Source organism: Pleurodeles waltl, chromosome 2_2, assembly GCF_031143425.1.
Source record: "Pleurodeles waltl isolate 20211129_DDA chromosome 2_2, aPleWal1.hap1.20221129, whole genome shotgun sequence".
NCBI lineage: Eukaryota > Metazoa > Chordata > Amphibia > Caudata > Salamandridae > Pleurodeles > Pleurodeles waltl.
Genome location: NC_090439.1, coordinates 1,135,138,228 through 1,135,159,936, shown reverse-complemented (window position 1 = coordinate 1,135,159,936; position 21,709 = coordinate 1,135,138,228). Strand labels below are relative to the sequence as shown.

General features: G+C 49.9%; 1 protein-coding gene across 1 annotated transcript in view; it reads left to right on the top strand.

Annotated features, from left to right (window-relative positions):
• BOP1 (BOP1 ribosomal biogenesis factor) overlaps positions 1-1,507 on the top strand; it is a 319,190-nt gene extending 317,683 nt beyond the window's left edge. The window contains exon 16 of the mRNA XM_069221018.1: positions 1,123-1,507. Coding sequence (XP_069077119.1) covers positions 1,123-1,276 — 154 coding nt within the window. The 3' untranslated portion in view covers positions 1,277-1,507. The remainder of the gene's footprint in view (positions 1-1,122) is intronic.
• The last annotated feature ends 20,202 nt before the right edge of the window (positions 1,508-21,709 follow it).

Here is a 21,709-nt window from a genome sequence, read left to right as displayed (position 1 = left end):
TCCATCCTTTTCTGTAATAGGAGCTACTACTGTTCAATGAAAATCATCCCGAGCTACTAATATTAGTGTTATTATCTTGTCTGATTTACTCAATATGATATATTAGTGGCCACCTCATGCCAGATTGTCCGCAGTGGTCATCTATGTGCATTTCGTACAGTTCCCAGCACGGTACAGAAAGGCTTTGTTTATTTGGAATGTCTTTAAATAGTATATAATGACCATAGTTACAGTGCTCGTGGCGCAAAGGTCATTATTGACTTAAAATAAGACTTCCAAGTGTTCTCATTTATCACTCAGATGTCAGCTTCTAAAACTGGTTTGAAAATTAAACTATTTTTCTCTAAACCTCAACTTATGAGTTTTGAAAATTCACACATTTTCATCTCAAAACACACCATTCAGTTTGGAATAAGTATATGAATTCAACCGAGCAAAAGTGTCTAGTTTAGTAGGCTGGGCTGCTCACAGGAGGCTACTTAGAGGTTGGTGTGGAGAACTGCCAGTAGCTCAGGCGCTTCTCGTTGGAGAAGCCGGTTTTAGAAGTATTCATTGAATGCTTGACACCCAGCCAGAGCTGATGTCTGTGCTCACTCCTCAACTGTGCACTCCTCGATGGGACAGGCTAGCTGCAGTGTGTGGCAGTTCTGAGGCACCCTGACAGTGTGTCAGTTCCGAGGCACCCTGACACTCTGTGTGTCAGGTCTGAGTTACTCTGACACACTCTGTGCCAGTTCTGAGGCACTGTGACACACCCTGTGTCAGTTCTGAGGCACTCTGACACAGTGTGAGTCAGTTCTGAGACACTCTGACACAGTGTGAGTCAGTTTTGAGGCACTCTGACACAGTGTGAGTCAGTTTTGAGGCACTGTGACACAGTGTGAGTCAGTTCTGAGGCACTGTGACACACCGTGTGTCAGTTCTGAGGCACACTGAGTTTCCACTATAGATTTGTATCTGTGGAAGCAAATTCCAGAAAAAGCGAATTTGCCACCCATCCAATTCCACATATCAAAGGTGTAAGAAAATAATATTTTGCTGCATAGTTATGCAGTGTTGTTAAGTCCTAGAACAGTATATTGCACATGTATAATGCTCTTCTGGTTCTGTCTTGTCTTCCAGTGACCTGCTGCAGAACCCGCTCATTGTTCCTGTGAAGGTGCTGAAGGGGCACGAGATCACGCGTGACCTGGGGGTTCTCGACGTAACCTTCCATCCCACCCAGCCCTGGCTCTTCTCTTCTGGTGCTGATGCAACCATCCGACTCTTCACCTGATCCTGTGGCCGCTGACCTGATGATGCTCCATACATCCTGCTCCCTGAGAGGGGTTCATGTTGCTCCTGGAGTGTGGACCTTTTGTGACCCAGACATCACCAATAGATGAGACTGAGGTTTGGGGCACAATGTGCCTAATTTCTCTCGGGCTCCACACTTTAAAGCAGGACAATCTTTGTAAACCTGGACACTCGCTTTATATTTTTTAATAAAACTCTGTTTTTGGTGAAATCTTATTTTTTTTTCAACTTCGCTTACAAGTGCATTTTGCTTTCCTTGGCAGCTTTTGTTTTGGAAAAGGATATTCTCTCTTTGTATCTGGATTTTACCTGGCCCTGATGTGTTTCCTCTAAGCCCATCTTCTTTCCAGCTATTTATCCTATAGGCCCCACTGTTTCCAGCAGTCTCTTTTTCTGCACACTTTCTAGCAATCTTTCCTAGTTTGCCTCTCTCCAACTCTGCGCTTCAGTAAGGCCTCATTCTTTCTCACTCTTTCCACCTTTCTCACACATGGAAGTTACCTAATCCAGCTTTCTCTCTTTCCTACAGCTCTTCTTGCAGCTCTCACCCCTATCCAGCCGGTTAACTTCAGTGTCTCTCTTGCAAGACCTTTCTCTTTCTAGCTCTGCAACCAGCGTGGCCGCACTCTCCTGTAAAACCTCTCTGCAAGATCTCTTTCCAGCTTTGTTTTGTAAGAACTCTTTTCTCGCATCTTTTTCTCCACCAAACTCTTTCCACTTCTGTCCTACAATGCCTGTTCCCAGTGCCTCTGATGTCTGCCCATTGCCGATGACAGACTTTATTAAACGTGTAAGAGTTCAGCAAAGTATTTAAGGGAGCCTGAGATTACACAGATCCCTTAAGAGATTCCACTGATCGATAAGATCTCCAAGGTGGACACTCTCTCAAGAAGTCATGCCCTGCCTGGGTCAGAGCTTGGTGCCTTCCAGGATGATAGCGAGGAAGATGATCCGCTGCCTCCAGTACTGACTGATTCCAGTGAGCTCTTGAATCCACAGCTTGCATGTGGCCTGGATATTTTACAGAGGTGGAGCTTCCTGGTCGAAGGGCCCAGTTGTGTTCAAGGCTGTTCCCCTGGGCCAGCACAACTCAAGGGCAACTAGGCCTTCCTTAGGGCCGTTGTCTCTACTAATGCTCACACCAGAAATTGCTTCAGGTGCAATGAGATACCAAGGGCTTCTGTTTTAGGCTTTGAATTTCAGGGAGTAGTTGAGTGGAAGAATTGCGACTTACCCTTGGACAGTAGTGTGGGGTTATAGCATCTAGTTTAGGGAGCACAAGTGTCACAATAAATTAATTATCCGTGTGGCGTCCTTTTTAGGGAAAGGGATACAACTTGTTATCTTAAGTAAACCTACACAGTTACCGTAAGAAGTTGTATAGCACAGTTATTTGGGACCTTCCTCCTTGTGTGTTAGGTGGATGAGAGATGCTTGCAGGGGAGCAGCATTCCAGTTCTCTGAATGTAACCTAGGGTTGGCCAAGCACTCTGCCTGGCCCCTACTTGTGCTAGTGTGCATGTTTCTAGTCTCTGCTGAAAGGTCAAGGTCTCCAGGTGGGGGTTCAGAGCCCATGCGGTGTTCAGGAACCGACTAATCAGTAGAGATGGGTAGATCGAGACACTTGCACACAGTCTGTCAGTGGTGGAAGGTGGGCACCTGCTTTCTCATTTGGTCTTTGAGTGTACGTTCTTGTGCTAAGGGCCATGCCAGTGGAATTTATGTTGTAATTCATACACCGGAGGGTAACTGGTGCATATGAAGGGGTGAATGGCTGGGACATTTGTTCTTTTCTGATGGATACAACTACCTGTGGATTCCTCACTCATTGAATTTCCCCCCTGCGCCAGCTTCCGACAGAAATTTTCTTCCTAGCTTCTGCATTCTTCGAGGAAGCTACTGTTTCAACTCTGCGTAGTTACAGTTACTGTTTCTTTCTTCAAGATGTCTCAACGAAAGTCGGGATTTAAGCCCTGCAGGGAGTGCGGAGGCAAGATGTTGGTGACAGACCCACATGTGGACTGCTTGTGGTGTCTGAGCTACGACCACGACGTGGAGAAATGTGATTCCTGTCAACGTATGAATACAAAAGCGTTGAAGGAACATGAGGCGAAGCTCTTTTTGGCAAAATCCAAAAAGAAGGAGAAGCGGCATCGGCGCAGATCATCATCGCCTAAGCCTCACCGGCGTCACCATGACTCCCGGCGCCATCGTGAATCTCGGCGCCGGTCGAGTAGAGAGCGGTCACGCTCGAGGTCGCCTGCGGTTCGGTGCCGAAAGACATGGGAGGTTAGTCCCACCATCACTCCTCAGCCGCAGATGCCTCCCGCATTACCCACTTCACCGCCTTGGCCTACTACTCCACCATCTGTTTTCGAAGTACCTCAACAGGATCAGGAGTTCGCGCCTGCTTCTCAGACGCCAGGGCCGGCGCCGTTGTCTCCTCGAGCTCAGGCTCTACAGTATCCGGCTTTCCCGGCTCCAGGTGCTGACAGTTCCGCATTTCTGAATGCGATGTTTGCCATTTTCCAACAAATGGCTCCATGTGGTGGACCGGCTGGTCCTTCGGGGCCATTGGCCTTTAATATGGGTGCTCCGGCTCCTTTACGTCCGGCACCTTTCATGTCCTTCCTTCCTATGGGAGGTGGTGGTTCGGCGCCGGTTCCCTTGGCGTCGTCTTCACAGTCTGCAACGCCGATTAGATCTGCTGTCCCGGCACCAGAGAGTTCTTCTCCTGTGCATCCTTTGCCTCGGTCGGCGCCGAAGAAGACCACGGCGCCGATAGATCCGGCGTCAGATGGATCGGAGGTTCGGCATCCGGCATCGACGTCGGCTGACGCCCTGTCGACGCCGAGGATCGAAGCCAGACTTCATTCAAGGAGGCTAGCTCTTCACCTCCTTGAGGAACAAGAGTATCGAAAGCAGGCCCTGGAGGAGGGGGAAATTGAAGAACCTCTGGGAGATCTCCAGGGTTTGGATATGGCAAGTGGTTTAGACACTTCTCCAGAGTAGGACTTAACATCTCCTGGAGAATATACAGAGGAGGCTGCTTCCTTCCACTCTGTTATAAGAAAAGCAGCTGACTTTTTGGACCTTCCTCTGCCAGTGTCTGAATCAAAAACCAACTTATTGACGGAGGTGTTACATCCTGCTTCAGCAGTTGCAGAGCCTTTTCTGCCATTCTGGACCCAATTTTAGAGATCTGGAAAAAGCCAGTGTCCTCTTAGGCTGTTAATAGAACAGTGGCGCGCAGGTATCGTGTGGCTCCTGCGGATCCAGGCTTTTTGTCGAGGCACCTGACTCCAGAAAGCCTGGTTGTACAGGCTTCATGTTCATCTCGCACTGCCCCAGGATCTTTTCCGGGTCTGCCTTCAGGCAGGGACTCTAAAAAGATGGACCTGTCTTTAAGAAAGCGTTTTCATCTTGCAGTATGGCTCTCAAGTCCACCAATGCCACATGCATTTTGGGCAGGTACATCTACACCCTTATGGAGGAGATCAAGTCGTCTCATTCGGAGGTGCCTCAGGAGGTGTTGAGCCTTGTATCTGATGCTCAGGCTGCGGCAACCCAAGTAATCCAGTCTGGGCTGGACCCGACTGATTCTGTGGCCAGAGCTATGGGGACTACTGTTGCTACAAGGAGACAGGCCTGGCTTCGTTCTTCTGGATTTTCATCTGATGTTCAGTCAGCCCTGCTGGATCTTCCCTTTGATGGGGATAAACTTTTTGGATCAAAGGCGGACTCAGCCCTTGAAAGATTTAAGGAGAGTAGAGCCACAGCGAAATCGTTAGGCTTGCAAGCCTCCTCTTCTGCTTCTTCTAGGCTGTTCAGAAGATTTAGGGGGTTTGGTCGTGGCTCCTCCTCCTCCTTTCGGGGCAGATTTCAGCAGCAGGCCACCACTGCCCTCCCCTATAGGTTATACAGGGGGGAGGGGTAGGGTCCGAACCAGAGGAGCCGCCCAGCAGCACTCTGCCTCTTCCTCTTCCTCTGGAGGGGTGCAGCATGGGAAGCAGCCTTAGTCATCCACCAATTCCTTTGCATACCACTCCTGTAGGGGGGAGGTTAATGAACTTTCTCCACATGTGGGAGGCAATAACATCGGACTCCTGGGTCACCAGCATTGTGGGGAAAGGCTATGCCCTTCCCTTTCGGGAGTTTCCACCCCCCATCCTGCCCCGTCCATCCTTATGTTCAGAAGAACATCTCCTGTTACTAGAAGAGGAGGTTCTAGTCCTCCTTTCAAAGGGTGCAGTGGAGTTGGTTCCAGAGCAGGAAAGGGGTCAGGGTCGTTATTCAAGATACTTCCTGATCCCCAAGAAGGATGGTCGGTTGAGACCAATCCTGGACCTGAGGATTTTGAATTGGTTCCTCAAACAGGAAAAGTTCAAGATGCTGACCCTAGCTCAGGTGCTTTTGGCGTTGAACGATGGAGATTGGATGGTGTCTGTCGACTTGCAGGATGCTTACTTTCATATCCCGATACTCAAGTCGCACAGGAAGTATCTCCGGTTTGTGGTGGGTTCGCAACACTATCAGTTTGCGGTCCTTCCGTTTGGTCTTACTTCAGCACCTCGAGTCTTCACGAAGGTGATGGCGGTGGTTGCAGCAGAGCTCAGAAGGAAAGGGTTTGCGGTATTTCCTTACCTAGACGATTGGTTGATCAAAGCCAAGTCTCCGGAGCTCGTGCTGCGTCACCTGCAGTCGACAATCCAGTTGTTCGATCTGGGCTTTTCGGTGAATGTGCCCAAATCTCACCTGGAGCCCTTTCAGCGCCTCCTGTTCATAGGGGCAGTACCGGACACAACATTGAATCGTGTCTTTCCTCCGCCTCAGCGGATTCAGGACATTCAGGCGTTGGTTCTAATGTTTCAAAGTGGAGCAGTCATTCCAGTCCTCAAGGTCCTTTGTCTGCTCGGTCTGTTCGCTTCTTGCATTCTGTTGGTCACTCATGCTCGCTGGCACACGAGGGCTCTTCACTGGTGCCTCCGAAAGCAGTTGTCTCAGCACAAAGGGGATCTCGAGGGCTCGGTAAAGATCTCCAGAGACGCTGCAGTGGATCTAAGATGGTGGGTTGCGGATGGCAATCTTTCCCAAGGAAGGCCGTTCTCACTGCCTCCTCCAGTGGCCACAGTGATAACGGATGCCTCCACTCTAGGGTGGGGGAGCTCATCTGGGGGACCTGGAGGTCAAAGGTCAAAGGTCATTGGTCTTCAGGGGAACAGATGTGTAAGGAAATGCCTCCTTGGCATGGTTACCCCCTGACTTTTTGCCTTTGCTGATGCTATGTTTTGAATTGAAAGTGTGCCGAGGCCTGCTAACCAGGCCCCAGCACCAGTGTTCTTTCCCTAACCTGTACTTTTGATTCCACAATTGGCACACCCTGGCATCCAGATAAGTCCCTTGTAACTGGTACCTCTGGTACCAAGGGCCCTGATGCCAGGGAAGGTCTCTAAGGGCTGCAGCATGTATTATGCCACCCTAAGAGACCCCTCACTCAGCACAGACACACTGCTTACCAGCTTGTGTGTGCTAGTGAGAACAAAGAGTAAGTCGACATGGCACTCCCCTCAGGGTGCCATGCCAGCCTCTCACTGCCTATGCAGTATAGGTAAGACACCCCTCTAGCAGGCCTTACAGCCCTAAGGCAGGGTGCACTATACCATAGGTGAGGGTACCAGTGCATGAGCACTGTGCCCCTACAGTGTCTAAACAAAACCTTAGACATTGTAAGTGCAGGGTAGCCATAAGAGTTTATGGTCTGGGAGTCTGTTTTACACGAACTCCACAGCACCATAATGGCTACACTGAAAACTGGGAAGTTTGGTATCAAACTTCTCAGCACAATAAATGCACACTGATGCCAGTGTACATTTTATTGTAAAATACACCACAGAGGGCACCTTAGAGGTGCCCCCTGAAACTTAACCGACTATCTGTGTAGGCTGACTGGTTCCAGCAGCCTGCCACACTAGAGACATGTTGCTGGCCCCATGGGGAGAGTGCCTTTGTCACTCTGAGGCCAGTAACAAAGCCTGCACTGGGTGGAGATGCTAACACCTCCCCCAGGCAGGAGCTGTGACACCTGGCGGTGAGCCTCAAAGGCTCACCCCTTTGTCACAGCACCGCAGGACACTCCAGCTAGTGGAGTTGCCCGCCCCCTCCGGCCCTGGCCCCCACTTTTGGCGGCAAGGCCGGAGAAAATAATGAGAATAACAAGGAGGAGTCACTGGCCAGTCAGGACAGCCCCTAAGGTGTCCTGAGCTGAGGTGACTCTAACTTTTAGAAATCCTCCATCTTGCAGATGGAGGATTCCCCCAATAGGATTAGGGATGTGACCCCCTCCCCTTGGGAGGAGGCACAAAGAGGGTGTACTCACCCTCAGGGCTAGTAGCCATTGGCTACTAACCCCCCCCCCCCCCCCCGACCTAAACACGCCCTTAAATTTAGTATTTAAGGGCTTCCCTGAACCTAAAGATTTAGATTCCTGCAACAACAAGAAGGACTGCCTAGCTGAAAACCCCTGCAGAGGAAGACCAGAAGGCTCACCCCTTTGTCACAGCACCGCAGGACACTCCAGCTAGTGGAGTTGCCCGCCCCCTCCGGCCCTGGCCCCCACTTTTGGCGGCAAGGCCGGAGAAAATAATGAGAATAACAAGGAGGAGTCACTGGCCAGTCAGGACAGCCCCTAAGGTGTCCTGAGCTGAGGTGACTCTAACTTTTAGAAATCCTCCATCTTGCAGATGGAGGATTCCCCCAATAGGATTAGGGATGTGACCCCCTCCCCTTGGGAGGAGGCACAAAGAGGGTGTACTCACCCTCAGGGCTAGTAGCCATTGGCTACTAACCCCCCCCCCCGACCTAAACACGCCCTTAAATTTAGTATTTAAGGGCTTCCCTGAACCTAAAGATTTAGATTCCTGCAACAACAAGAAGGACTGCCTAGCTGAAAACCCCTGCAGAGGAAGACCAGAAGACAACAACTGCCTTGGCTCCAGAAACTCACCGGCCTGTCTCCTGCCTTCCAAAGAACTCTGCTCCAGCGACGCCTTCCAAAGGGACCAGCGACCCCTGAATCCTCTGAGGACTGCCCTGCTTCGACGACGACAAGAAACTCCCGAGGACAGCGGACCTGCTCCAAAAAGACTGCAACTTTATCCAAAGAAGCAGCTTTAAAGAACCCTGCAATCTCCCCGCAAGAAGCGTGAGACTTGCAACACTGCACCCGGCGACCCCGACTCGGCTCGTGGAGAACCAACACCTCAGGGAGGACCCCCGGACTACTCTACGACTGTGAATACCAAAACCTGTCCCCCCCTGAGCCCCCACAGCGCCGCCTGCAGAGGGAATCCCGAGGCTTCCCCTGACCGCGACTCTCTGAAACCTAAGTCCCGACGCCTGGAAAAGACCCTGCACCCGCAGCCCCCAGGACCTGAAGGACCGGACTTTCACTGCAGAAGTGACCCCCAGGAGTCCCTCTCCCTTGCCCAAGTGGAGGTTTCCCCGAGGAAGCCCCCCCTTGCCTGCTTTGTCCCTGGCACAGAGGGGTTGTGCAGTTCCAACAGTTAAGGGTTACTTGTCGGCTCTGTCTGCCTGACCAGCCTTCTTTATTTAAATCTCCTTTAGTATTAAGGTTTTTAAAAGGCCTCACTAATAGATATCCTCCCACTCCTTTCATAATGCCTCAGTGGGATTTGAACCTAGTCTTAACGTTTGTTATGGGCTCACCGTTTTAGCCGATGCAATCTTGCCCCATAAGGTTATTGGTTTTGAAGACTGTTTTCCTTGTTGCGATTACTTCAGCTAGAAGAGTGAGTGAGCTGCAGGCTCTTTCTGTTAAGCGCCCGTATACATCCTTCTATGGGCATAAGGTGGTGTTGAGGACCAAGGCTGCTTTCTTGCCGAAGGTTGTTTCACCCTTCCATATAGGTCAGTCTATTACTCTCTCCTCTTTTTATCCTCCACCTCATCCTTCGATAGAGGATGAAAGACCGCATCAGACGGTAGGCTTATCAGAGAGTAGTGTTAAGCATTTGTTGTACACACACAGGCAATAAATGAGGAACACACACTCAGACAATTCCAGGCCAATAGGTTTTTATATAGAAAAATATATTTTCTTAGTTTATTTTAAGAACCACAGGTTCAAGATTTACAAACAATACTTTAAATGAAAAGTATTTCACTTAGGAACTTTGAATTAGCAAAATAGCATATACAGTTTTCATACAAATGGCAATAAGCTATTTTAAAACTGGACACAGTGCAATTTGCAACAGTTCCTGGGGGGTAAGTGTTTGTTAGTTTTGCAGGTAAGTAAATCACCTACAGGGTTGAAAGTTGGGTCCAAGGTAGCCCACCGTTGGGGGTTCAGAGCAACCCCAAAGTTACCACACCAGTAGCTCAGGGCCGGTCAGGTGCAGAGGTCAAAGTGGTGCCCAAAACACATAGGCTTCAATGGAGAAGGGGGTGCCCCGGTTCCAGTCTGCCAGCAGGTAAGTACCCGTGTCTTCGGAGGGCAGACCAGGGGGGTTTTGCAGGGCACCGGGGGGAGACACAAGTCAGCACAAAAAAGTACACCCTCAGCGGCACGGGGGCGGCCGGGTGCAGAGTGCAAACAGGCGTTGGGTTTGCAATAGGATTCAATTTAGTGAAGCAGGAAGGCAAGGGGGGGGGGGGCTCCTTGGGGAAGCCACCACCTGGGCAAGGGAGAGGGCCACCTGGGGGTCCCTTCTGCACTGGAGGTCGGATCCTTCAGGTCCTGGGGGCTGCGGGTGCAGTGTCTTTACCAGGCGTCGGGTTCTTTGAAGCAGGCAGTCGCGGTCAGGGGGAGCCTCTGGATTCCCTCTACAGGCGTCGCTGGGGGGACTCGGGGGGGGGGTCAACTCTGGCTACTCACAGGGTCGTAGTCGCCGGAGAGTCCTCCCTGTAGTGTTGGTTCTCCGCAGGTCGTGTCGGGGGTGTCGGTGCAGAGTGCAAAGTCTCACACTTCCAGCGGGAAGCGTGGAGTCCTTTTAAAGTTGTTTCTTTGTTGCAAAGTTGTTTCTTCTTTGGAGCAGAGCTGCTGTCCTCGGGAGTTCTTGGTCCTTTTAGATGCAGGGTAGTCCTCTGAGGCTTCAGAGGTCACCGGACCCTGTGGAACGCGTCGCTGTTGCAGTTTTTCTTGAAGTGGGGAGACAGGCCGGTAGGGCTGGGGCCAAAGCAGTTGGTGTCTGTCTTCTCTGCAGGGCTTTCAGGTCAGCAGTCCTTCTTCGTCTTCAGGTTGCAGGAATCTATCTTGCTAGGTTCTGGGAGCCCCTAAATACTCAATTTAGGGGTGTGTTTAGGTCTGGGGGGTTAGTAGCCAATGGCTACTGTCCTTGAGGGTGGCTACACCCTCTTTGTGCCTCTTCCCTGAGGGGAGGGGGGCACACCCCTATTCCTATTGGGGGATTCCTCCAAAATCAAGATGGAGGATTTCTAAAGGCAGGGATCACCTCAGCTCAGGACACCTTAGGGGCTGTCCTGACTGGTGGGTGACTCCTCCTTGTTTTTCTCATTATCTCCCCTGGACTTGCCGCCAAAAGTGGGGGCTGTGTCCAGGGGGCGGGCATCTCCGCTAGCTGGAGTGCCCCGGGGCATTGTAACACGAAGCCTGAGCCTTTGAGGCTCACTGCTAGGTGTTACAGTTCCTGCAGGGGGGAGGTGTGAAGCACCTCCACCCAGAGCAGGCTTTGTTTCTGTCCTCAGAGAGCACAAAGGCTCTCACCGCATGGGGTCAGAAACTCGTCTCTCAGCAGCAGTCTGGCACAGACCAGTCAGTCCTGCACTGAACAATTGGGTAAAATACAGGGGGCATCTCTAAGATGCCCTCTGTGCATTTTTTAATAAATCCAACACTGGCATCAGTGTGGGTTTATTATTCTGAGAAGTTTGATACCAAACTTCCCAGTATTCAGTGTAGCCATTATGGAGCTGTGGAGTTCGTTTTTGACAGACTCCCAGACCATATACTCTTATGGCCACCCTGCACTTACAATGTCTAAGATTTTGTTTAGGCACTGTAGGGGCATAGTGCTCATGCACCTATGCCCTCACCTGTGGTATAGAGCACCCTGCCTTAGGGCTGTAAGGCCTGCTAGAGGGGTGACTTACCTATGCCATAGGCAGTGTGAGGTTGGCATGGCACCCTGAGGGGAGTGCCATGTCGACTTAGTCATTTTCTCCCCACCAGCACACACAAGCTGGCAAGCAGTGTGTCTGTGCTGAGTGAGGGGTCCCTAGGGTGGCATAAGACATGCTGCAGCCCTTAGAGACCTTCCCTGGCATCAGGGCCCTTGGCACCAGAGGTACCAGTTACAAGGGACTTACCTGGGTGCGAGGGTTGTGCCAATTGTGGAGACAATGGTACATTTTAGGTGAAAGAACACTGGTGCTGGGGCCTGGTTAGCAGGGTCCCAGCACACTTCTCAGTCAAGTCAGCATCAGTATCAGGCACAAAGTGGGGGGTAACTGCAACAGGGAGCCATTTCCTTACAATATTCCTACACACTCTACTAGGATTCCTACATGAGAGCAAGTAGCCCATCTAGTCCAGGGAGTGTAGCGCAAGCCCCATACCTGTGTTGTAGGTAAAAAAGAGGTTGCTTAGTCTGCTGAAAATCCTCCCACGTGACAGAAGAGGAAGCGTCTAGTTTCTATAGAAACGCCAAAGGTGAGGGGCAGCATAAGATGGCGATCTGACTGGAATGTCCCCTCTAAGAATACTAAGGCAAGCCTGGTGTTTTATAATAAACATTGTGTTATTCTAGGACCTGCCCTTGCGTGACAATACGTCCCTTTCCGTGTAAAGAAAACAATGTACTCTCTGAGCCAGCAATACCTGGAAACCTGTCATATGTAGAGTTGATGCGAGCTCAGAATGAAATTTCGTGCAAAGCAATGAATAACGAAATTTTGTAGAGAAGGACAATAGATAAGAAAAATAAAACATCACTGGTAAAATTATGCCTTGCTAAAATAATACAAGAAATAAAATGCCAGGTGACTCGGTGAAGGGTGACCGGTCTCAAACCTAAGCTAAAATAGACAAAAATGAGTATGTACCTAACGACTAATCTCATGACAGTGGCGCATATTCCATTTCATTTGTGAGTAGCTCTCTTGTTGGTAAATTAATCAATCAGCAGGCGTGTGGTCCTTTCACAGAAAAGTCTGCACCCCATAAGTAAGGCCTGCAATGGTGCTCTGCATGCTGGCATGACTATGAAGAGCTGTTCATCCGGCATGCCCTGTTGACTCCAGCTCTTCAAAATGGCTTACACCCACTGGATCACATGCTGAAAGAAGACACCGTTGAGGGGTGTGCCATGTTGCTTGCCTCCTTGTCACCCTTGCAGTACCAGATCACATGATGGAGGGCACCGCTGAGGGATGTCATGTTTCTTTCCCTGCCTGCCCCGTCATCCTTGTGGTACTAGTTCACTGTGATGCTGTGGGTCTTTCACCTCTGCCTCAAGATGTGCTCCTCAATCCTGTCTGACTCTGCCAACAGAGGTGATCATTGGTGCGAGGCCTTGAAGAAGGGATTCATACCTGCTTCTTTCTTCTGCGACGCACAGTGCTGGTGGTGCTACCGATTAACTATTGAATCGCTGCTTGCCTCGAGGTACTCCTGTGTCACCAGCTCCAGTGGTGGGTCAGGGTTGAGTGTTACTTCGCAGTAAGGTTGTGTTCTCTTAAAGTAGTCCTTGCACACAAGGGTTTTTGGAGGATATACTTTTATTACAGAAGGTATATCCGACTTCCAGCAGGGGCGCCACTAGAACCAAACTTTGGGTGGTGGAGGGCTAACACTTTAAAGAGTGTGAACAGAACCATTTTAGAGCCTAGTCAGAATTACTTGTGATGGTCCCTTTACATTTCATGAACAGGGCCTTGTATGGAATGTAATTTTTCTAGAAAATGTGTGAAATATAGTTTTAAAAAAAACCACAAACAGCCATTGCTTATGGCATACAAGACATAACATCTTGATATTCCAGCACATTTCTTTGGTTCGTGTTCACCCTACATGTATGAGCACATAATACAACTGGAGTAGCATAAAATTAAATGTTGATACAGAGGGATTTTGCAGCCCGGCTAGGGTGACTCATGTCTACGCTCGCTAACACTTAGAACATTGACTCGTTGCTCTATGGTTGTACAAAGTAAATCTGGCTTTCAATTCATATTCAGTATTCTCGGTGATCACAGAGAAAAAACATGATGAACAGTAACTGAGCACAAAGGCTCAAGCCTTTGATAAGGATGTGGCCTCTGTCCTCTGGAAGATTTCCTGCTCCCCACTTTTCCTGTTTCACTGTCCCTGTGCAGCGGTGGGAATACAGTCTCCTGCTTAAATGCAGGACACTGTAACTGCCCTAGTAAATGTTGAACAATGCACCCTGATTTATAACTGTCACCCCCGATTCCACTCAGTGCCCCCGCTAGCTCGCTTTTGCTTATTTTTATATTATATTTTGCTTTACTGCTTAACTGTTAATCAGATGCTTGAGGCATCTCTACTGAAACAGAGTAATTTGATTTTCAGATGTGAATCTCTGCTACCCATAAGCACTATTGCTCTGTCCAAGCCCACTGTTAGAAATGGTCTCTAGTTGGCAGTCAGTTTGCATTCTGTCCAAGTAGGACTCTCACTGTAGTCAGGGTAAGGGAGTCACACATCTAAGATAACCCCTGCTCACCCCCTTGGTAGCTTGGCTCAAGGAAAAACTGTGAAAGTACTCCTCATCAATTTAGAAAAACAGCCAATATTTATCTAAGTAAAAAAGCCCAAAACAACAGAAAATCAACATACCCAAGTAAAGATACAACTTTTCAAAGATTAAATCTTAGTACAGTGCTTAGAAACACAATAGTTTCAATGGGGGCTGTCAAGGCTTCTTGACTGAGTCGTTGCCAACAGTCCAAGCCCACTCGCGAAGTAGTGAGGGCCAGTCACAGGGTCGCACGGACTCCAGGTACAGTACCTTGGAAAATGATGAGGAAACAAAGACGTTGCACAGAGTCAGGGAGGTGAGGCATAGCTGGAGCCTGTGCGGTGTCGGTTCCTTACTGCTACCAGGGAGGTGAGGCATTGGTTTCCTACGGTTACAGGGAAGGTGATGCAGCTTTGGTTCTTTACGACCCAGCGGGTCGATTAATCCAGCAGGTAAAGATGCAAGGCATTTACTTTGCAGTGTTGTGATCACACCACAGGGCGGCCACAGGTGCTGTGGCCGAGTCTGGTACCACGGACATCGGTGACACACAGCACTTTGGACTCACGCAGTGGTGGCACTGTGTTGTAGGTCACGGTCATTGACCTCAGTGGGGACCAGGGCTCTGGTGCAGGCAGCGCGGAGTCGGAGAGCGACGCTGGTTCCAAAGTCTATCTGGAGGCTGTGTGCTTAGTTTCTCCTTGGTTGCACCAGTGCTCACATCCAAGGGCCCAGGACTGTCAGCAAGAGAGCCCAGGCGCTGACAGATGACGTCTTTGATGGCCTGAGACTTCTTAACAGGAGGCAAATTCAGTTCAATCCCTTGGAGAACCTTGGAAAGCAGGATGTAGAAAGTTCAGTTATTTCACTTCCAGGACAGAAGCAGCAAGCCAGCGCAACAAAGCAACAGGCAAAGTGACAGTCCCTCCAACAGCATCGAGCTCTTCTTCCTGGCAGAATGTTCTCAGTCCAGAAGTGTTCTAACTATATGAAGTCAGAGGTCCAGTACTTATACCCATTTCTGTCTTTGGAGTAGGCAAACTTCAAAGAGAAGTCTTTGTAGTGTAGAAGACCCTGCCTTTCCTGCCCTCAGACACACTTCAGGTGGTTGGAGACTGCTTTATGTAAGGACAAGCACAGCCCTATTCAGGTGCAAGTGTCCGCTTCTCCCACCACTCTAGCTCAGTAAGACACATCAGCCTGGTGATAAGCCACCAGGATATGCAGGGCACATCTCAGCTCCCTTTGTGTGACTGTATAGCGTGAATGAACAAACAGCCCAACTGTCCTGACCCAGACGTATATTCCACAGACAGGCACAGAATAGCTTCACTAAAAAATGTATTTTTAACTTTTGTGTTCAGAGACCCCAAACTCCAGAACTTTATCTGCTCCCAATGGGAAATTACACCTAAAGGATAGTTCAAGGCAATCCCATTTTACCCTATGAGAGACAGGACTTGCAATAGTGAAAAACAAATGTAGCAGTATTTCGCTATCAGGACATGTAAAACACACCTGTACATGTCCTACCTTTTCAATACACTGCATCCTGCCTATGGGGCTACTGCAGACTTACTTTAGGGGTGACTTATCTGTAGTTAAAGAGAAGGTTTGGGCCTGGCAGGTGGGTGCACTTGCCAGGTCAACATGGCAGTTAAAACCTGCAAACAAAGGTACTGCAGTGGCAGGCCTGAGACATGTTTACAAGGCTACTCGTGTGGGTGGCACAATCAGTGCTACAGGCCCACTAGTACCGTTTGATTTGCTGGTCCAGTGCACACGTGGTGCACTAGACTAGGTACTTACCAGTGAATCAAATATGCCAATCATGGATGCACCAATCGCCAGTACATTTTGCACAGGGAGAATGTGCAATTTAGCACTGGTCAGAAGTGGTAAAAACGCCCAGTCCTAAAGCCAGCAAAAATGAAATTCGGCACAGGATCAAAACCAGGAGGTCAAAAGCAAAAAGACCGGGAAAACCACACCAAGAGCTGACAGGTCTATCACACGCCTCCCTCCCCATCCCCCAGCTAAAAGTGGGGAGAACTACCCAACCTCTTGGAAGTTCTCATCACTATGGCAAAAGAACCTGGAAGGGCCATCAGCATTTGTGTGTTCTGTTCCTGGACAGTGTTCCACCGTAAAGTCAATTCCCTTTATGGAGATGGACCACCTCAAAAGTTTAGGATTCTCACCCCTCATCTCTATTAACTATCCGAGGGGCCTGTGGTCTGTCTGAACCCGGAAGTGAGTCCCAAACAAGTAGGGTCTTAGCATCTTCAGTGTCCACACCGCAGCAAAAGCTTCACTTTCTATTGCACTCCACCTCTGTTCCCTGTGGAGTAAACTCTTACTAATGAAGGCTACAGGTTGATCTGGGCCCTCTTCATTTATCTGTAAAAGCACAGCTCCCACACCATACTCTGAGGCACCCGTCTGCACAACAAATTCCTTGGAAAAGTCAGGTGCCTTCAGCATGGATGCTGTGCACATGGCCTCCTTCAGGGTGTCAAAATCAATCTGGCACGCCTCGGTCCAGATCCCCTCACATGGCTGTTTCCTGGAAGTCAGCTCGGTCAATAGGGCATCAGTGGTGCCATACACCTTGAAAAATCTCCTATAGTACCCGTTGATACCTAAAAAGACTCTTACCTCTGTCTGGGTCTTGGGAGGCGCCCAAGCCAGAATGGTGTTAATCTTTGCTTGTAGAGGTGCCACCTTGCCGTTCCCTACCTGATGTCCCAAGTACACCATAGATGCCTGCCTTATCGGACTCTTACTAACCTTAATAGTGAATCCTGCACTCTACAGGGCCCTCATCACTTACTGGGGGTTTTGCAAGTGGTCCTCCCAGCTAGAGCTGAAAACAACAATGTCATCTCGGTTGTTGGCACTGAAGTTCTGCAACCCAGCCAGGCCCTGGATCACCTGCGTCTGGAATGTGGCAGGGGAATTCTTCAACCCAGAGAGCATAACACAGAACTAGTAATGCCACTCTGGTGTTGAGAACACCTACCTCTTTTGCCCCTCAGTCAAGGTAATCTGCCAGTACCCAGACGTTAAATCAAACGTGCTGAAGAACTTGGCAGCTCCCAACCGATCAGTGAGTTCATCAGCTCAGGGGATGGGGTTGGGCATCAGTCTTGGTGATGGCATTGAGCCCATGGTAGTCAACACAGAACCTTAGTTCAGGTGGTATAAAACCACTGGGCTGGACAAAGTACTGTTGGAGAGCTCAATCATCCCTAACTCTAGCATCTTCGAGACTTCCTCAATGATGCTGTTCCTCACTCCATCAGTTAACCTGTAGGACTTGTGCTCAACAGGCAGACTGCCCCAGTTTCAATGTTATGGGTACACCATTGGGTGGCTCCAGGGATGAATGACAACATGGAATTAAACTGCTCCAATAACTGGCAACAGTTCCTCTGCTGTTCCGGGGTCAGAATAGGGGAGAGGTTCACACCCTCCACTGACCCATCCTGCTCTTTGGAAGATTGGAGGAGAGGTTCACTCTCCTCTTCCACCCAATCATTGGTGACCAAGAGCATGGTCAACTCAGACCTCTCAAAGTGCAGCTTGAGGCGGTTCACATGTAGGACCCTCAAAGGGTTCCTTGGAGTCTGCAGGTCCACCAGGTAGGTGACATTACTATTGGACTCCTTAACCTCGAATGGCCCAGACCAACGGTCTTGAAGAGCACGGGCTATACCGGGGCCATCACCCACACTTTCTGGCCAGGCTGAAACTCAATCAGAGGGATATTCTGGTCATACCAGTGTTTCATGTCCTCCTGGCCAGCTTCCAGATTCTCCTGGGCAAGTTTCCGGTGGCAGGCTGTCTGATACCAGAAGGCCAACCTGTAATTGAATACATCCTGGGATGGCTTCTTAGGAGCTTGCTCCCAGCCCTCCTTCACCAGACTGAGGCTCTCTCATGGGAAGCCCATACAGAAGCTGAAAAGGGCTGAAGCCAAGGCCCTTCTGCACTGCGTCCTTCTGCCAAACAGGCATGTTAATAGGACGCCCCACTTACACCTCATGGGTTCTTAGAGACCCATAATCATGACTTTCAGGGCACGGTTGAACCTCTCAACCAACCCATTGCTTTAGGGGTGGTAAGGTGTCGTGAACTTGTAGCTAAAACCACATGCCTTCCTCATGCCGTTAATGTACAATGACATGAAATTGGTACCCTGGCCAGACACTACCTCCTTGGGGAAACCCACATAAGTAAGGATCACCAAAAGTGCCCTGGCCACAGTAGATGCAGTCACTGTCCTCCGAGGATGAGCTTCCAGATACTCAGTGGCATGGTCCACTAAGACCAGGATAAACTGTTGCCCATGGCCGTTTTGGAATCCGGAGGCCCCACAATGTCAATGCCCACCCACTCAAAAGGAGTGCTTACAACAGGAACTGGCTGAAAAGGCTTGCACCTCTTCCCAGAGTTGCCTCTTACCTGGCAGGTTTGACAGGTCCTGCAGAATGCATCTGAGTTCTTCCTCATTTGGGGCCAACAGAAGTGGGTGACAAGCCTGTCAAAGGTCTTGTCCTGCCCCAAATGACCTGCCAGTGGCACATCATGAGCCAGACCCAGTAGGAAGACTCTGAAACACTGGGTACCACCAGCACATGGGCTGTCCCAGGCTCAGCAACCTTAGGCTCTCTATAGAGTATATGATTCTCCCAGTAGATCAGGTGAGATCCAGATGAGTCACCAGCTGCCTGGGCCTGTTTCTGAAGACCCTTGAGTGGTGCACTCTTTCTGCACTGCACAGAACTCCTCCCTGGTGGGGCCTCTTTCCCGTTGCCAATGGGTCAACTCAGGTAGGACCACTTCCTCCCCTGCAGGTTCTGGTGTGTCCCCTTCAGGTTTAGCCTCCCCCCAGACTGTGGGAATCTCAGGAGCAGGTCTCCCACACCCCTTGCCCTTCCTCCTCTTGACAGGCACCTGGGCCACTGTCTGACTCCAGATTCTCCTGATCACCCTCTTGTGCCCAAGGGCAGTGTAGTCATGCCCTCCCTCTCTGGCAACCCTAACATTTCCAAGTGCGACCTGAGCTCCACCTCCTTTCAGGCAGTATGCTCCAAGTCGTTCCCTAGCAGTCAGTCAACAGGCTTGGATGGACTCTCAGCTACCCTTAAGGAACCTGACACCCCCCCCCCCCCCCCCTCACACCCCATTCAAAGGCAATCTGAGCTACCAGACATTGGTGCTCACTGTTGTCTACTGCTACAACCTGGTGGACCACATTAGGGATTACCTGCTCCTCAGACACCAGACGACAACGGACAGTTGTCATACTGGCTCTTGTGTCCTTCCGAGCCTCCACCCGCCTCCCATTGATGGTCAACCACTGCCTGTACTTCTTAGTGTTGTTGGGCATGAAGTTTCTTTGGACCGCCTCACTCTCACCCAGGGAGACTAGAGTTAACTAGGATGGCTCCCCACCACAAACTGGGGCCAACTCCTCCCCAAGTGCTACACTGACCACCCCTAGTGTCTGCCCACCAGTGGGGAGCTGTGTCCACTTGGGACTCCCCTGAAATGCCCTTCGTCACTACAGGTGAAACACTGTAGGGGTCCCTTCCCTGCAGACTTTCCTGAAGGGAACCAGCCTTCTTCACAACAGGGGTTTGGGAATACTTATCCTGGTGCCCTTTTGAGAACTCCTTTTTTTTTTTTTTAATCTCTGTCCCCTCCTTCTTGTTCGGGACCCTGCCCATCCTTGGCTGAGTCCCACATATAGCTTCTTTTGGGCCCTGGTGCTGAGCCAGCGGTCTTCCTCCTTGGCAAGCTTCCTAGGGGTCAGTAAGCTTTCTGTCAATCAAGTGTTGGCTTAGCTCTGGAAAACGACGACTAGACCAGTGCTCCTATGCAATCAAATTGTACAGCCCTTGATAAGCCATTACCTTCCTACCCTTCACACAACCATCCAGTGCTCTGCAAAAGGAATCAACATACTCCATCCACGTTTGAGAACCAAATTTAGTACTCTCCCTAATCTTTACCCTGTAACTTTCGGGGGTGAGATCTTACCTCCTGGTTTCTTTTATGGCAGGGTACCTCATTTGATCTTCTGGATCTAAGGCCAACAAGGTGTCCTTCCCCTTCACTGATAAGTACTTCCACAGGCCTGCCCCCTAAACTCTCAGGGACACCCTGTTCATTATCAATGCCACCTGAGCACCCCGAACCACTGTTCTGTGTCATCCCCCCACAACAAAATCCTTTACCACATCCTTGGGTATATGTACCTTATCCTCAGACCGCACTGTGTAGAACTGATGGCACCATCTGTGCAGTGCCTGCTTTTTAGATCCAACTCCTTAAAGCTCCTCTCTTGAGCTAAAACATTTTCTTCTTCTCCATGGCAAGTTTATCTTTCTCTGCCTGTCTTTTGAGCCTGGCTAGTTCCAACTGGAGCTTCCTTTCATGCTCCAGCTTAAGCTTCTCCAGCTCCATTCGGAGCCTTCCGCCTGTCCTCCAGCTCCTCTGGAGTCCGACTTCTTAAGGAAATACTGCTGCTTTCTCTGGAAGGTGTCTTCCTCCCAGGCAGATCCTGATTATCCAAAAAATCACCAGATAGGCTCTGCTCCTCTCTCTCTCCACAGTAACACTCACCAGCCTCCTATGCTGCCAACCAGGCCCTCAACACCTTTAGCAGCTCCTCCTTTCTAGTGAGGCCTTTAATCGGAAATTTGAACTCCTTGCAGAACGTTTTGAGCTGAGAAACTGAATAGGTCTTCAACCTCTCCTGCTCAAACACCAAATCTGCAGCTGTAACTGATGGCTCACTAGACTGAGACGTGAATGAAACTTAAAAGTTGCAAAAAGAGAAACATCAAACCAATACGTTGCGGTGTAATGGTCTGTGATATGGCAGTAGTGTACACCAAACACTGTATGTAAAGTACAAATACAAGTCCTATCCCCACCGATGAGCACCAATGTTAAAATGGGGTCTTTAGTTGGCAGTGGTTTGCACCCTGTCCAAGTAGGGACCCTCACTCTAGTCAGGGTAAGGGAGTCATACAACTAAGAGAACCCCTGCTCACCCCCTGGGTAGCTTGGCTCAAATGGTCAGATTTATCTCAGAGGCAAAGTGTAAAGTATTTGTCTGTGTGTGTGTGTGTGTGTATATATATATATATATGTTCGATGGCATGTGTAGCTGCAGATACACATGCTGTGCACATCCCGCCATCTGGTGTTGGGCTCGGAGTGTTACAAGTTGTTTTTCTTCGAAGAAGTCTTTTCGAGTCACGAGGCCGAGGGACTCCTCCCATTTCGACTCCATTGCGCATGGGCGTCGACTCCATCTTAGATTGTTTTTTTTCCGCCATCGGGTTCGGACGTGTTCCTTTTCGCTCCGTGTTTCGGGTCTGAAAGTTAGTTAGAATCTCGGAAAAAACGTTGGTATTGTTTGCGTTCGGTATCGGGTTAGTTACAACAGATCGACACTGAATTTTGAAGAGCTCCGGTGGCCCTTTGGGTTTTTTTTTTCGATTCCCCCGTCGGGGCCTGGTCGGCCCGGCCACGTGTGACTTCAAGGCTGATGGAACGGACCCCATTCCGCTTCTGTCCAAAATGCCATAGCAAGTATCCGTATACGTATCAGCATCTGGTCTGTAACTTGTGCTTGTCTCCAGAGCACAAGGAAG